We start from the raw sequence: 17,702 nt of genomic DNA on the forward strand, positions 1-17,702 counted from the left end.
CCCCTGTCTTGGCAGGTGACTGGATTGACACCTCTAGCTAAGTATTATTATAGAGTCTCTGCAGAAAATGCTGCTGGTATATCAGATCCAGCTGAGGCTATTGGACCACTAACCGCAGATGATGTACATGGTAAGCAAATTTCATTTATCTCTGATATGTCAGCAGTTCAAAGTAAACGTTATATAAGCTTATTATTAAAAATCAATCCTCAGGTTCTTGCGACTAAAGCATCCGGATAGATAGATAGATAGATAGATAGATAGATAGATAGATAGATAACCTTTATTTTCATTTTTTATAAGGGCACAATGGCACACATTAAAAATGAAATTTAGTTGCTTGCTCTAAAAGTGTACACATACATAACACACATTTAAACATCCTATATACAACATATGTATAGATCTACAACCTTACGTATACGTAACATCTTGAATACATAACGGAAGGAGGAGGCTTTAGAGTTCACAAGGTTAATACTGTATGAAGCAAAACTGTGACTGAATCTGGATGTTCTGCTTCGGATACCACGAAGCCTCCTCCCAGAAGGTAACAAAGAAAACAGGTTGTGAAGAAGATGTGTAGTGTCCCAGACAATCTTGCAGACCCTGCTCAAGCAACGCTTCTGTGCTATGTCCTGGATGGAAGGGAGGGAACTGCACAATAATTTTTTCAGCCATCCTCACCACTCTCTGCACCGCCTTCCTGTCTGAAGCAGTGATGCTTCCAAACCAGACTATAATGCTGTACGACAGGATTCTCTCGATCGTCCGTCTGTGGAAAGTGGTAAGGACAGGGGAAGGAAGATGTGCTTTTCTCATGCGACGCAGAAAATGCAGGCGCTGCTGTGCCCGCTTCACCAGTGTCTCGCTTATTGCAAAATAATAGCTATGAGCAGATCATCTGTTGTAAGCAAATCTACTGCAGCCACCCAGAGGTTCAGTTGGGCTACTTTAAGGCTCTTTTGGGTATGCTGGTGATAGCTGGCAAAGCAAGGCTTTGGCAGGCCTTGATAGCAGGCACACGTTTGCATCTACTTCACATATTCACAATGTACTGTAGATCCCGAGGTAGACTTTGCCATGAGCAAAAGATCTTGTCAAATGTTCCTTGCAGGTGTCATCACAGGGTGGAATTGGAGAACATGATAAATATTTCCATGTAGTTCTGAGATGTAATTCAGATTTATCCAAAGAGCTATTGTTTCATGCTGCCTGTTAAGCACATAAATAGTACCCCTGTTCTTCTATAAAATTGTTCTTTAAGCAGAACAGGTCTTACTATCAGGTTTCTTCACTGCAATTGTATCAAATTGGGAGGGAGGGGGAGAAGTCTTACATCAAACAGAGGTGTCATCTTATAATAATACTTCCAATTATGGCAACTATCTTTTCACAGCTGCTATAAATGAAAATTAAACCTATCATAGAAATTGGCACAAATTAATTGGCACAACGTATGTTTGTTTTCAGTTGGACCTACAATGGACTTAAGTGGCTTTAAAGATGGACTTGAAGTGATTGTTCCACAGCCAGTCAAAATCCGTGTTCCCATCACTGGCTACCCAGTTCCCAAGGCCACATGGTCAGTGGGTGGCAAAGTTTTAGAAGATAGTGATCGAGTGAAAATTGAGACCAATATTGCCTTTGCAAAACTGACTATTACGCCTAGCGAACGGCGAGATAAAGGCATTTATTCTTTGAAATTAGTCAATCCTGTATCGTCTGTATCAGGAGAAATCGACGTTAATGTCATTGGTAAGCATTCAGTTTTAATGTTAAGTAAATGTTTGTTATAAATTGTCATAAATTAAATGAACAATCTTACAACATTAAATGACCAAACGAATATCAGCATCTTTCAATATATATAAAAACACTCAATTACAGTATCTTCTACTTTCTTTTTCACTGTGAAATTCCAAAATATAAAAATGTTGTCATTAAATAAATATTCAGGATATCATTTTATATGCACATACTCAGGATTAAGCACTACTGCAAATATTTGGAAGTAATTTTAATTTTATAGGTATAGGATGATATATATATATATTTTTAAATAAAAGCATGATGAACTAGGGCTAAAGCCAGTTTCTATATGCCCCTTCACCAAATTATTTCATCTCAAACATCATCATATAAATCTTTATTATGATTCTGAAATGCCATTAAACCTTAGCTCTTCCAAAGGATCTTTGGAAGTGGGATGAATTTTAGTTCCTTTGGAGATCCCAAATGTGCTTTTTTCAGGAAGCAACTGGATTTTCTTATTTTTCTTTGAAGAAGTTTCATTTCTTATCCAAGAAGCTTCTTCAGCTCTGACTGGATGATGGGGAATGGAAGGATTTATATTCCTTGCAGACAGCTGGTCATTTGCATTCTTTTAGAGAGTCATTGAGGCCACTTGGAGGTTTATCTGTGTCCTCACAGATAAACAGATGTCCTCATAGACATTTCTGTGGAGATATTAGTTCCCATGTCACATAGTATATGGTTGCTATGGTGTTGTGTTGTATTAGGTTTTAAATCTGATTATTGTATTTGGCATGTAAGCTACTCAGTCACTAATGATTAAAGTGGTATATAAGTATCAATTAATCAATATATGTATAGCTGTGTTATAGGTTTTTAATATAATATGCATTTATTTTCAGCTTGCCCAAGTGCACCAAGAGAACTAGCAGTTGGAGAAATAACCAGGAACACAGTGCAACTAACATGGGAACCTCCTGAAAATGATGGTGGAAGCCCTTTGACTGGCTATCTTATCGAGAAGCGTGAAGTGAGCCGCAAAATATGGATTAAAGTATGTTTTGAACCCAAAAATATTTTTTTTACTAAAGTCAGTTTTTTAATTTGGAAATATTCTGGGCTACGATATGAAAAAGAGTGTCTTGTTTCTGCAGGTGATTGACAAGATTCTTGACCAAGAATTTATTGTCCCAGATCTTGCCCAAGGCAAAGAATATTTATTCAAAGTTTCAGCTTGCAACAAATGTGGACCAGGAGAGCCTGCTTACATTGATGAGCCAATTAACATGACATCACCTGCTAGTGAGCTTTTTTTTCATTAGTTGTTCTAAATAATTTTGGATTTCTGCATGTTCTGTATAATTACTCAGGCTAAATGTTGCCAGTTGACAAACCCATTGAAAAAGGAAATTACAAAGGCAGATATTTCTGATGGCACTACAGGCTTTCTAACTTCCTCCTAGCTAATATATCCATCTGCATATTTGGAAAAGCTGTTTGTTAGACTGCAGGACTTAACAGAATAATGACTGTGGAAGATTATTATGGGGAAAGTAGCAAGGGAGATCACAAAAAATCCAGATACCACAAAGTGGAAGTGAACATTTCTTTCCATTCACACTCCACCCACAATGATAAGACAAAACATTTTCCCCCTTACAGCGGTTCCTGATCCACCAGAGAATGTTAAATGGCGAGATCCAACATCTAAGTCCATTTTCCTTACATGGGACCCACCTAAATATGATGGTGGCTCACGTATCCAAGGCTACCTAGTTGAAAAGTGCCAGCGTGGCACTGACAAATGGGAGCCTTGTGGTGAACCTGTAACTGAGACCAAGTAAGTAGCAGCAGTAGGTGGAATTCTTTTACAAATGATTCTTATGGCACTTAATGATACTATTAATTAACTGAAATGGTGTTCTGATTAACAGAATGAAGGTGGCACCACTTAAGGAAGGGGAATGGTATGCTTATCGGGTGAAGGCTCTGAATAGGCAAGGAGCCAGCAAACCAAGCCAGCCCACAGATGAAATCCAGGCAGTGGACGCAATGGGTAATTACTTGCCGAATTACATTATAGCAACATATAATTTTTATTCCTGAAAATGTTGGGGGGGAGGGTGTGCAACTATATGAAATGAGCTGTTAGATGGGTAACATATTTTATTCATGCTGTTTTTATTCTCCGTAAATCAGAGGCTCCAGAGATTTTCTTAGATGTGAAATTACTGGCTGGAATCACTGTCAAAGCTGGAACTAAAATAGAGCTGCCTGCAAGAGTAACTGGAAAGCCTGAACCTCGGATTACCTGGACAAAAGCAGAAACTATCTTGAGACCTGACAAAAGGATCTCCATTGAAACCAAACCTGGCCATTCCACAGTAATAATATTAGACAGCAAAAGAAGCGATAGCGGCACCTATATTATTGAAGCTGTAAATACCAGTGGACGGGCAACAGCAACTGTTGAAGTTAATGTTCTAGGTATGCTATTTCTATGATTAATTCTCAGCATCTTCCTAATTCCGTAGCTGAAGTGGAAGCTCAAACTGTTGTTATGTCTCCACAGATAAGCCTGGTCCACCAGCGGCTTTCGATGTGTCTGAAATAACAAACGTGTCTTGCCTTTTGACATGGAATCCTCCTCGAGATGATGGCGGATCCAAAATCACAAACTATGTTCTAGAGCAAAGAGCTACAGACAGTGAAATATGGCACAAATTATCATCCACCATCAAAGAAACAAAATTCAAAGTTACAAAGCTCACACCGCTTAAAGAATACATCTTCAGAGTCAGTGCAGAGAACATGTATGGAATTGGAGAACCAGCACTATCCCATCCTATCATTGCTAAATATCCATTCGGTAAGTTTGTTCATCTGAAAAGCAAGTACACTTATCTCTGTATAGAAACTCTTTCAGTGGGGGGCAGCCACTCCAACCAGTGAATCGTTTTGTGAGAACCACGTCACCTCCCCATCATTTTTGATGTTGCTGATACTGTGGGGCTAATTTTTGCAGAAGGTGTCAATACATCAAGGGAGTCAATATGAGCAGCTTTCTTGGCAGAGCAACAGCCAGTAGCAGCAGCCATCTGCATTGAAATTACAAATACATGACCGCTAATTCTGACTTTGTATTTCTTGTTTCAGATACACCAGGTCCTCCAACAGGTGTAAAGCCTGTTGAGATCACTAAAGATTCTGTTACATTAACTTGGACTGAGCCAGATGAAGATGGCGGCAGTCCTATCACTGGGTACTGGGTTGAACGGTTTGACCCTGATCAAGATAAATGGATACGATGCAATAAAATACCAGTTAAAGATGCAACATTCAAGTAAGATCATTATATTCTTACAGAAGAAAATTCATGTTTTCAAATTTAAAAAAACGACATATACTTGATATAGTATTATGTATGAGAGGTGTTATTAGCTCCAAATAATTGTCTTGCTGCCCATTATTTGAATCCTCATAAGTTGGTGGCAATATATATCACAAATCCTCTCCATAGTAATCTTCTTTGCAATGTAGGAACCACAACTGGTATGGTAATAGAGTAACAACTGATGTCTGTGTGTCACTGAAGCAGTTCAAGAGGATTTGTGTTGATAATGAAACCTCTTGGACATTTTAGCTTTCTAGTAACTTGAAGCATTTAAATCATTCAGAACTATGTGTTGTATCTGCTCCTTTCTAAAATAACACACACGGGTCCTATATATTAGCTCACAAATGAGTGGAATATGTATATAGTAAGCTTTTTTTTAAAAAAATGTGAATGTCCTGCTTAAAGTACAGACTAACAACCAATGGAAAGACATCCACCTGCCTGTCATTTTTCCTTGTATCTGTCCTTCAGGTTTCACCAACCTTCCAAGTGAAGTAGAGAGAATGCTATTATGTCATTAGACAGGAAAAATTGTATTTCACACACACACACACACACACACACACACACACACACACACACACAGAGGCAATTAAGAGCATCTCATTTTATAAATAAATAGCAAGACAATATCACCTAATATTCTTGGCTTTCTTAAAATATTAAACAATATACAAAATATGCAAAATATTAAGCAACATACAATATTCATGTGCATTATCTGATTACAGATTTTGTATTGAGCTTCAGTAATGGCAAAAAAAATCCTGGCATGAGAAAGCTATACATAAGCATTCTGCCACAAGTCATCTCTTTATAATATTTATATGGTAGATGTAAATTTATTTAATGTTTCAATAGATGAGAATAGATGTAGTTCAGGTTTGATCTGTGGAGTCCTTGATGCTCTCTGAGCTTCGTTGTGTTTGTAATGAAACATCTGCAAGCAAACAACCAAGAACTTCTCCATGTTTTTTATTTACATCTGTGAAAAGATATACAGCAACATAGTACATGTGTTTAATAATATTTACTGCTCAATGAACATTGAAATATATTTTTTTTCATTATTACTAGGGTAAAGGGTCTTACAAACCATAAGAAGTACAAGTTCCGAGTCTTGGCAGAGAATCTTGCTGGACCAGGAAAACCAAGCAAACCCACAGAGCCAATCTTAGTGAAGGATCCCATTGGTAAAAATTAATCTAGATTGATAATATAATTTAAACTCTTGTTTTAAAGTTAGCCCGCCAGATCTAAATGTTCAATTTATGTCCAGATCCTCCATGGCCTCCTGGGAAACCAACAGTGAAGGATGTTGCCAAGACGACATGTTTCCTACAGTGGACAAAACCAGAACATGATGGAGGTGCCAAAATTGAATCCTACGTGGTGGAGCTGTTAAAGACTGGTACAGATGAATGGGTGAGAGTGGCCGAAGGTGTCCCCATGACAGAACATTTCCTCAAAGGACTTATGGAGAAACAAGAATATTCTTTCCGAGTAAGAGCGGTGAACAAAGCTGGGGAAAGCGAACCCAGTGAACCCAGTGATCCTGTGTTGTGCAAGGAAAGGCTAAGTAAGTAACTCCTCCTGAGAATCCAGCTTATTTATTTATTTATTTATTTATTTATTTATTTATTATTTAAATTTATATACCGCCCTATCTCCCTTACGGGACTCAGGGCGGTGAAGAGGCAATAATAAAAATCACAATAAATATTGAATAAACTATTGAATAAAAAGCCTGCTCTAAAATACCCCATATAAAACCCCTAGAAAAGCCCAATCAAAACTATGCCAGGCCGGATGCATGGAATAGATGAGTTTTCAAGGCTCGGCAGAAGAGGCGCAGGTCCGTAGTTGTACGTAGGTCGGGGGGTAGGTCATTCCAGAGGGCAGGAGCTGCCACAGAGAAGGCTCTCCCCCTGGGGGTCGCCAGACAGCATTGACTGGCCGACGGCACCCTAAGGAGGCCCTCTCTGTGGGAGCGGACTGGTCGAAGGGAGATATTTGATAGGAGGCGGTCTTGCAAATACCTAGGTCCATTGCCATGGAGCGCTTTAAAAGTTGTTACTAACACCTTGAAGCGCACCCGGAAGGCCACCAGCAGCCAGTGCAGCTCGTGCAGGAGAGGTGTTACATGGGAGTATCTTGAGGCTGAACAGAGCTTGAACACTTAAAAAACTTGCTTGTCTTTATCCTGGAAAAAGGATAAAATAGAAATGCGTTCATAACTACTTTCAAAAAGAAATGGAAGCCATTATCTCTTTTTTTAATCTTTTATTTCTTTTTCTTTCTTGTTCACCATTCTTTCTTCTTTTGTTTCTTCTCTACTGTTTATATGTTTTTTTTAACTCGTTAAAAATTTCTTCAATAAAGTTACATTTAAAAAAAAACCATGAAGAATGATGGCGGCACACAGTTCAGCAGTAATGTGATTTATAAAGACATTAGTGGAAATGAACAAAGACATAGAGTTTGCCTTTAACCCCCTGCTTGCTTTTTTTTCCAAAGTAAAACCATTTTGTTAATGTCTTCACAGATCCCCCTTCACCGCCACGATGGCTCGAAGTCATTAATATCACTAAAAACACTGCAGACCTTAAATGGACCGCGCCAGAAAAAGACGGGGGTTCTCCTATTACAAACTACATTGTTGAAAAGAGGGATGTGCGCCGGAAAGGCTGGCAGACTGTAGATACCACAGTAAAAGACACCAAATATACTGTGACACCTCTGACTGAAGGCTCTCTCTACGTATTCCGTGTGGCTGCTGAAAATGCAGTGGGGCAGAGCGATTACTGTGAAATTGAGGACTCAGTTCTAGCCAAAGACACTTTCAGTAAGTTTTCTGGGTTTATGTTCAAAATTCTGCGCAACAAGCTAGTTCCTGTTTCTAAAATTCTGGTTTACCTAATGTGAATTTCATGTATTTTAGCTACCCCTGGAGCACCATATGCCCTTACACCAGTTGAGGTGACAAAGAGACACGTTGACTTAAAATGGGAACCACCTAAGAATGACGGTGGCAGGCCAATTCAAAGGTAATGCTATTAATAAAGAAATATAGGACAATATTTGTGTAGAGATTACATTTGCTGTGTGTAAAGTGTTACTGGTAAAAAAAAACCATTTAAAGATACATGACTGGAGAGGAATTAATAAAGTTTATACATTCAGAGCACCCATTTTCCAGAAACCAGTAGGAAATTTAGGTGAAGAATGGAAAATACATGAAATATGTTGAGTAATCAATAGAGACAGACACCCATTTCCCAAGTGATAAAGATGTGCTCTGTATTGAGAGAAGTGGGATATGATAAATTTTGATATGCATTCTAATGTACGATGAGGTTGGTTATCTGTATTCAAAGGTAAAATTCAATTTAGAAGTTATGTAAGTGGAGTAATTTGTAAGTAAGATGACATAAAGGAATTGAATCACAAACATGCTTAGAAAATAAGTTTGGTAAGAATGCTATTAATTTGCTAGATAAGGTGATAGAACTAGTAGCAGAACAATTCATTTAGGACTCCAGTGCTGCAGTACTCCAAAAGATCCAAGGCCTGGTTAGATATAAGTTGCTGTTTGGAAAGGAAACAATGAAGATGGAGAGCTGTGTATAACTATTCCCTTCCTGACAACTTTCTGGATCCTTTTCCTTATGCCACTTATTTCAAGTGGTGAAAAAAAGTCATATAGGCCAGGGGTCTTCAAACGTGGCCCTTTTATGACTTGTGGACTTCAAGTCCCAGAATTCCTCAGCCAGGTACACTGGCTGAGGAATTCTGGGAGTTGAAGTCCACAAGTTATAAAAGTGCCAAGTTTGAAGACCCGTGATACAGGTCATTCAAATAATTGGTCTGAATTTGTCCCCCAAAACAAACGGGAGTTTAGATTCCTTCAACTCTCAGTTCCTCCTTGGCCAAACCCCTTTGGGGACTTTCTGGAGTCAACATTTCACTTCACTGATTACATCAAGCCATTTCAAGGTAACCAGTTTTCTGCTCACAAAAGTAAGAGAATTGAGCGGGCAAAGATTTATTATTGCAAATTACACATCAGGAAAGAACACATCAGGAAACTGAGCTCATCCTTTAAATCAGGGGTGTCAAACTGCTGGCCCACGGGCCGGATGCATCATGCTGAAACTCAGCCCACCCCATTGCCAGCAATGGCAAAACAGTCGCAATACGTTGCGACACGTCACGTGATGTTGCGAGTTTGACACCCCTGCTTTAAATGGTTCTGAGGTTTATTATTTGCATGGAATACTATATGTATTACACCAGTGATGCAACAAATAATCAGTGTAGGTACATTTCAATTTTGTTTTTAATTCAATGTCTCAAACTGATTTCATTGCATAACTCCATACCATTCCTCTTAATACAGATATGTTATTGAAAAGAAAGAGAAGCTTGGCACACGTTGGGTGAAAGCTGGCAAGACGGCTGGACCTGACTGTCAATTCAGAGTAACAGATGTCATTGAGGGCACAGAGGTGCAGTTCCAAGTTCGGGCTGAAAACGAAGCTGGCTGTGGTCATCCCAGTGAACCAACTGACATCCTGGCTATTGAAGACCCCACAAGTAAATTAGAATAAAAAACATAATGTAAAAAAGATGAAGTTAGGTCAAACAGTTTTATGGGAACTAATACACTTCTCTCCGTTCGGGCAGGTCCTCCTTCACCACCTCTGGATTTGCACGTAACAGATGCAAGCAGAAAACACATTGCCATCGCATGGAAACCACCCGACAAAAATGGTGGAAGTCCTATCATTGGATACAATATTGAACTCTGTGAAGCAGGAACTGAAAAGTGGATGAGAATAAATTCTCGGCCGGTCAAAGACTTGAAATACAAAGCAGAAGAAGGCATTGTACCCGACAAGGAATATGTCCTCAGAGTCAGAGCTGTGAATGCTATAGGAGCTAGTGAACCTTCAGACATTTCAGAAAACGTTGTAGCCAAAGATCCCGATTGTATGTATATTTCTCTCCAAAGCAGTCATAAAACATACAGCCACAATAAAATTGCTCTGTAACACAGATTGAGGTTATTCTTCTCTATTTTTTAAATAGGTAATCCAACTGTTGATATAAAAACCACAGATATTATTGTGGTGGAAGGTCAAAAGTTAAGTGTTCCAGTTCCCTTCAGAGCGGTTCCTTCTCCAACCATTTCATGGCATAAAAGCGGGAAGGAGCTTAAAGCGGGCGACAGAACCACCATGAAGAGCGACTACACCTCTGCCTTGCTGGAAATCACAAATGCTGTCCACGCAGATGCCGGTGTTTACACCATTACCTTGGAGAATAAATTGGGTTCAACTACTGGCACAGTGAATGTCAAAGTAATAGGTAAATGAGTTGGGTTGTTTTTTTCTGTTAGCAGACATTTACATTCGGTTCATAGTGCTGAGCCAATGCAAGGAACACTGTTTTACACACAAGGAAATTGTCTCTGGTGCATAAGCTCCCAGCATACATACAAAAACAGAGTGATAGGTCATGGATCACAAATCATAGTTACAATCATTAATCATAAGATACAAACAATAAGTGATAAATCATAAGATACCAATAGGAGAAGGTAGTAGGAAAGATGAGAAAGATGAGATGAGAAAACGGTACTTGCCGTAAGCCAACTTTAATGTAATCTAGGTATTCTAGATATGATGGAGATCAAATAAATAACCGAATTGTCTTTTATTCTAAGGAACTGTAATTGGTAGGCATGCCATTTATCACAAGTAGGGGTATTCTTCACATTCTTTGAACTTTTGTTGCATATTTTTCAAACTTCATACCCGCATGTACCTTCATCTAGGTCTGCCTGGACCATGCAAAGATATTAAGGCAAGTGAAGTAACTAAAAGCTCATGCAAAATTACCTGGGAACCACCAGAATTTGATGGCAATACTCCCATATTACACTATGTGTTGGAAAGAAGAGAAGCTGGGAGGAGAACATACATACCGGTGATGTCTGGTGAAAACAAATTGGCATGGAATGTAAAGGATCTTATTCCAAATGCTGAATACTATTTCCGTGTTAAAGCTGTCAATAAAATTGGAGGAGGTGAATACCTCGAACTGAGAAATCCAGTGATTGCTGAGGACCCAAAGCGTAAGTTTATATGTTAACGAATAAGTGCTTAGAGTGAAAATGTAATTTTTTCCCCATACCTTCTACTTATTTATTTAATTTTAAATTTTCAATACACAGAACGACCAGATCCACCTCTTGATCTTGAGACTCATAATCCGACATCAAAGTCAGTAACGCTCACGTGGAAACCACCATTGTATGATGGAGGAACGAAAATTATGGGTTATGTTTTGGAAAAACTGGTCAAAGGAGGAGATAAATGGGAGAGATGCAATGACTATTTAGTGCCTCTTTTGACTTACACTGTAAAAGATCTTGAAGAAGGCAAAGAATATCAGTTCCGAGCCCGTGCTGAGAATGCTGCAGGAGTTAGTGAACCATCTAATATTACTCCTTTAATCAAAGCAGTGGATCCTATTGGTACGTTTTACACTTTTTTCCTCTCCTTATTCATTGTTAATACATACAAATGATATTATGCTATACAGGTAGTCCTCAACTTATGACCACAATTGACCCCCCCCCCCAAATTGCTATTGCTAAGCAAGACATTTCTTAAGTGAGTATTGTCCCATTTTACAACCTTTCTTGCCACAGTTCTCAAATGAATCACTGCAGTTGTTAAATCAGTAACACAATTGTTAAGTGAAACTGGCTCCCTCAGTGAAGTTGCTTGTCAGAAAGTTACAGAAGGCAACCCCAGGACATGGCAACTGTCACAAATGTGAGTCAGTTGCCATGTGTCTGAATTTTGATCACGTGACACCCCCCCCAGGCTTGCTGCAAACGGTCATAAGTGAGAAAAAAGACCATAAATCACTTTTTTCCAGTAACGTTTTAACTTCGAGTGGTCACTAAATGAATTGTTGTAAGTCGAGGACTAACTGTAATTGTCACACATAAATTAACGTTGGGTTGGGGTTTTTTTTATTGTTACAGAGGCTCCAAAGGTCTCCCTTAGTGCTAATTTGCAGGCTGGCCTTGAAGTGAAGCAAGGTGCTGATATTCCATTAGATGCACGGATTTCAGGTTCACCTTACCCAGAAATTGCTTGGTTATGGAACGATGAAGTTATCCGGTCGGAAGAAATTAAGAAGAGAGTCGTCAAGGTTTCCAGGAAGAAGAAAGGTGAAGCTGAAGACGACGAGCCTTTCCGGTTATCCTTACCTGAGCGGCTAAGCATTGACAACAGTAAAAAAGGAGAGTCTTCTCTGGTTGTTCGAGACTCACTCAGAGCAGACCATGGCACATTCACTATACGAGTTGAAAATGACCATGGGGTAGCTAAAGCTTCCTGTGAAGTCAATGTTTTAGGTACGTCCCTGTACATAATTTACTCAATTTCTTATTTGAAAGACATGTTGTGAAACATGCAAGAGTTAACCGTTATTTTTGTTTTAAAAAATAGATGTTCCTGGACCTCCGGTCAACTTTATTTTCGAGGAAGTTAGAAAAAATTCCATAACTTGCAAATGGGATCCTCCTCTTGATGACGGTGGTAGTGAAATACTGAATTATGTCTTGGAAAAGAAAGACAGCGCAAAAACTGAAACTGGCTGGGTCACAGTCACTTCCACACTTAGGCATTGCAAATATAATGTGCTTAAATTGATTGAAGGAAAAGAATACGTCTTCCGTGTGAAAGCCGAAAACAGAGTAGGGCCTGGACCACCAGCCCTTTCAAAACCTGTTGTAGCTAAAGATCCATTTGGTAAGTGTTATGCCTTAAAAGAAATGGTGCATCATTTCCCTCCCCCCCCAAAAAAAGCATATTGCCACATTTTTGTAGCGATATTAATTTTAAAACTTTGATTCAGAGATGGCCTTCCACTTCTGTTTTATGTATTGCTATGGGAGCCTCATTTTGTGTTTATGCCTGAGATCTACAAAAGAAAGGTCTAGTCTAGTGCAATTACGATCCCTTCAGAAGAGGGAAGGTTAATTTATGAATAGATTAAATAGAGTGTCTTAAGCCATTCTCTCTTAAATGAAAACCATCCCGTATTGGTGGGAAATCAAGAGACTTATCTGAAAATAAATAGTGTGGAAATCATAGATATTTTTTTTTCATGGTAACCACTGGTAAAATTCTACTGCATTTAGCAACCAACATTCCGAATAGAAGATACTTTGAGAAAGACAGCATAGCTATTTGAAATTTGTAGTATAATCTTATAGTTTATTACTCAGAAATAAACCCCCTTGATGTATTTCTGTAGGACTGTGTTGAACATTTTATAAATAATGTAAATACTCTGTCTGTCAAATAAAATTCTTGCATGAAATTTCAAATACATGTGTTCTGGCATTAAAAATCTGCTTTTTTCCTTGTGTATAGGTCCTCCTGATGCACCTGACAAACCTTTAGTAGAGGAGCCTACCAGCAGTAGTATGTTGGTTAAATGGAATGAACCTAAAGACAACGGCAGCCCCATTCTGGGATACTGGATTGAAAAACGTGAAATCAATGGCACTCATTGGGCTCGGGTGAATAAAGATCGTGTGAATGCTCTGGAAACAAGAGTTGAAGGATTGTTGGAAGGATTAACATACGTTTTCAGAGTTTGTGCTGAAAATGCAGCTGGTCCTGGCAAATTTAGCCCCCCATCAGATCCTAAAATTGCACAAGACCCAATATGTAAGTTCTTTAATAAATACAGTTATCATTGGTCAAGATAAGGGAGCTTTAAATTACTATCTATTAATATTGATTGATGTATTTATTTTCCTCAGTACCACCTGGCCCACCTATTCCAAGAATCCTTGATACAAGTTCAACATGTATTGATCTAGCATGGGAAGCTCCACTATACAATGGAGGTGGAGACATCACTGGTTACCATGTTTATAAGCAATTTCTGGGTTCAAATGAATGGTCCCGTTGCACCGAGAAACCTGTTAAGGTTCTAAGCTACCTAGTTAAAGGAATTAGAGAAGGTGCTGATTACAAACTTCGAGTGACTGCTCTTAATATTGCTGGAGAAGGGCCTCCTGGAGAAACAGAACCTATAACTGTTGCAGAACCTAAAGGTATTATCTTTTTTTAATTTGAAATAAATTCTTGTGTGAAATAATTACACAAGTCATTGTGAAATAATCAATGCTCTTTCTTTTCTTTCTTTGTTTGACTATAGAACCTCCTACTGTGGAACTAGATGTTTCTGTCAAACAAGGTGTTCAGATACTGGCAGGTCAAACCCTTACACTGCCTGCCACTGTAACTGGACGTCCTCATCCTACAATAGTGTGGACTTTAGAGGAGGGGGAAATTGACAAGGACCGAGTGGTGATTGAGAATGTTGGCACTTCATCAGTATTAAGTATCAAAAATGCACTCAGAAAAGACCATGGAAGATACGTCATTACTGCAACTAACGAGAGTGGCTCCAAATTTGCTGCAACCAGAGCAGAAATCTTTGGTAAGAAATACTACATTTAATGAAACTATTTGAGGAAGTATTTGTGCCTTTGTTATTATACTTTGCATCTTTTTTTTCAGATGTTCCTGGGCCAGTAACTGATCTGCATCCTGTTGTGGTGAACAGAAAAATGTGTCTGCTTAACTGGGATGATCCCAAAGACGATGGAGGAAGTGAGATAATAGGCTTCATCGTAGAGAGGAAAGATGCCAAAATGCATACTTGGAGACTCGCTGTGGATACAGAGAGATCAAAATGTGATATTACTGGTCTTGTAGAAGGGCAAGAATATAAATTCCGTGTATCTGCCAAGAACAAGTTTGGCTGTGGTCCACCAGTTGAACTTGGGCCACTACTTGCTGTTGATCCCAAAGGTATTATTTTTTGTTAATATGACCCATGAGAGTGTTTTGAGATACTTTGACTCTTAACTTCAACTGAAAAATATTTGTATTTATTTATAACACCAAGATTTTTCTGTTGATAAACATCACTGTTCTATTTTTTTCACAGTTATAGCTGAGGCATGTGCATTTCTTGGAAGAATACCACAGTCCTATCAAAAGAGCAGTTTCAGCATTGCTAATGCCTGCAATCTAATGTTACTAGCATATTGATTGCTTTTGGGCAAGATAGAACATTTTTTTAGTGATTTAACATAGTCAAGGGAGGAACTATTGCCAATATAAATAAATATAAATCTAAATAAATCCAAATAGCCCATCTATCTTTTATATGCCTTTCTGTTCATAAGCATATTGCAAACAGGCTTGGGCAGAAACAGAGAAGGATCTCTATGCTGTTCTCTGGGTGATTCACAGTAGATCACTCATGGTTTCCAGTTAAATAATAACCACAATATATTTTGTATAAAAATAGTATGAGTTCAATCTAGTTCTGATAGTGAAAGCAGATTTGTCTCCAAACACCCTGCCCCTGGTCTTTGTTGCATGCTTTTTGCAGTTGTCCCTGTTTGGTGGATCTTGGGGGTTTTCTTGAAATGCAAAATAAATTTAGCAAGGCTGATCTCTGCTTACTTCTGGTTTAGATTATTTATGATTAAGAACCAAACTGAAGAAGTACAGTAGTCCCAAATTAATTTATCCTAAAAGCCTGGGGAATAAATTTGGAACTCATGTAGAATATAAGTAAAAATATCCATTGGGATATCAAAACGCTTGACTACCGAGAGAATATTAGAAATATTAATATTTTCAAATTCAAATCATGATCATGAAAATAGACAGAAATATTAATTATATTTCTTGCAGAGAAAGGGAATGCTTTTACACTCTTTCCAAGTTTTGATGAATGCACGACCACTTACCTTTAATCATAACTGTAATATGAATATTGCAAATATAATCATAATTGTAATATGAAAGCTATCTGTTGGCTGATTCTGTCAATGCCTCCTTTTACCAAAGTGCTTTTTGGAATGATAACTGAATGGCAGGGACACAGAAATCTTCAAAAATGCATTAACATGGGCAGAATAATATGTGTATCTAATTCTCTGAAAACAGGGATGTAATACCAACTGAATTCATTATTTAAATATTTCATGCCTTAATTTTAAGTCATACTACTGCATAACCATAGATGTGATTTAAAAAAACCTTCTTTCAGTGCAAGTCTCTGAATTAAAGCTATCACTATAACTTTCTTCTCACAATAGGCCCTCCAACTGCCCCTGAGAGGTTCATGTATACAGAGAGAACAAAATCATCAGTTACCCTTGACTGGAAACCTCCTCGTAATGATGGAGGCAGCCCCATCATTGGCTATCTTGTTGACAAGAGAAGACATGACTCAAATGAATTTGAAAGAGTCAATAAAACACCTTGCCGAGCCACCTCACTTCTTGTGGATAATCTTGCTGAACTGCATATGTATGAATTCCGAGTCAAGGCAGTCAATGAAATTGGAGAAAGTGAACCTTCACTGCCCCTCAATGTTGTTATCCAAGACGATGAAGGTGAAGTGCTTTAATAATTATGCCTTAACTTTAAGCATGAACTGGGAGTCTGTTATTAATATATTCTAAAGAACTGCATTGTTATTGATTGTGCTGATTTCCTTTTAGAACCTCCGACAGTGACATTGCGTCTGGCCGTTAGGGGAGATACTATCAAAGTCATGGCAGGGCAACCAGTGAACATTCCTGCTGATGTGACGGGTCTTCCCATGCCAAAGATTGAATGGTCCAAAAATGAGGTTCCCATTGAGAAAACATCAGATGCCCTTAAGATCACCAAAAAGGAAATATCTAGAACAGAGGCCAAAACTGAACTCAGTATGCCTGCAGTAACTAGAAATGATAAAGGCACTTACACAGTTACAGCTTTCAATCGTTTGGGCACTGCATTCCGCAACGTTCACGTTGAAGTATTTGGTAAGTATCTAATGAGCTGCTTCAGTGATTTAAAATGTCTTCCGTTTGTTCTGATATAACACAATGTTGAAATTGGTTTTTAATCTAGATCGTCCTTCTCCACCGAGAAACCTCGCTGTTTCTGACATTAAAGCTGAATCTTGCTGTTTAACCTGGGATGCTCCACTTGATAATGGTGGCAGTGAAATTACTCACTACATTATTGAGAAGCGTGATGCAAGCAAGAAGAAAGTAGATTGGGAGGAAGTATCCAGCACTGTGGTAGACAGACGATTTGGGGTAAATTTGATTTTGAAGAAAAATGCACGGTTTTAAGATGAAAACTACAGGATACAAATATGACCAAAAGAGAAGCATTAAAACAATTGTTTATTGTATTTTGATTAAATTCAGGGCTAAGAGATCTTTTAATGCAATGTCAGCTTGGAATGAGCTACCATATGTTAGAACTGCTAATTATAAATAATGATTATGTAGTACTTGACTTTAACATTACAAAATACTTGCAAACTATTGATGTAAAGCATATCCAGACAATGTTTCAGAATGATTTTTTAACCATTCTAAATATTGTTAAACAAAAATAACTGGAGTGACCAATTCATGTTTAACCAC

General features: G+C 38.3%; 1 protein-coding gene across 1 annotated transcript in view; it reads left to right on the plus strand.

Moving 5' to 3' along the window:
• The window catches only part of TTN (titin), a gene marked incomplete in the record, with an annotated part of 304,338 nt that overhangs the window by 208,780 nt on the left and 77,856 nt on the right, over positions 1 to 17,702 (plus strand). The window contains 27 exon segments of the mRNA XM_015818849.1: positions 16 to 130; positions 1,474 to 1,758; positions 2,658 to 2,809; positions 2,910 to 3,057; positions 3,418 to 3,595; positions 3,690 to 3,811; positions 3,955 to 4,242; positions 4,328 to 4,624; positions 4,912 to 5,098; positions 6,230 to 6,345; positions 6,432 to 6,731; positions 7,698 to 7,997; positions 8,094 to 8,199; positions 9,552 to 9,748; positions 9,839 to 10,144; positions 10,244 to 10,522; positions 10,992 to 11,291; positions 11,391 to 11,693; positions 12,213 to 12,587; positions 12,682 to 12,984; positions 13,612 to 13,911; positions 14,007 to 14,303; positions 14,408 to 14,692; positions 14,773 to 15,066; positions 16,371 to 16,670; positions 16,779 to 17,087; positions 17,176 to 17,366. Coding sequence (XP_015674335.1) covers positions 16 to 130; positions 1,474 to 1,758; positions 2,658 to 2,809; positions 2,910 to 3,057; positions 3,418 to 3,595; positions 3,690 to 3,811; positions 3,955 to 4,242; positions 4,328 to 4,624; positions 4,912 to 5,098; positions 6,230 to 6,345; positions 6,432 to 6,731; positions 7,698 to 7,997; positions 8,094 to 8,199; positions 9,552 to 9,748; positions 9,839 to 10,144; positions 10,244 to 10,522; positions 10,992 to 11,291; positions 11,391 to 11,693; positions 12,213 to 12,587; positions 12,682 to 12,984; positions 13,612 to 13,911; positions 14,007 to 14,303; positions 14,408 to 14,692; positions 14,773 to 15,066; positions 16,371 to 16,670; positions 16,779 to 17,087; positions 17,176 to 17,366 — 6,633 coding nt within the window.

This window comes from Protobothrops mucrosquamatus, unplaced genomic scaffold, assembly GCF_001527695.2.
Source record: "Protobothrops mucrosquamatus isolate PMUCROS unplaced genomic scaffold, P.Mucros_1.0 scaffold804, whole genome shotgun sequence".
Classification (NCBI taxonomy): Eukaryota; Metazoa; Chordata; class Lepidosauria; order Squamata; family Viperidae; genus Protobothrops; species Protobothrops mucrosquamatus.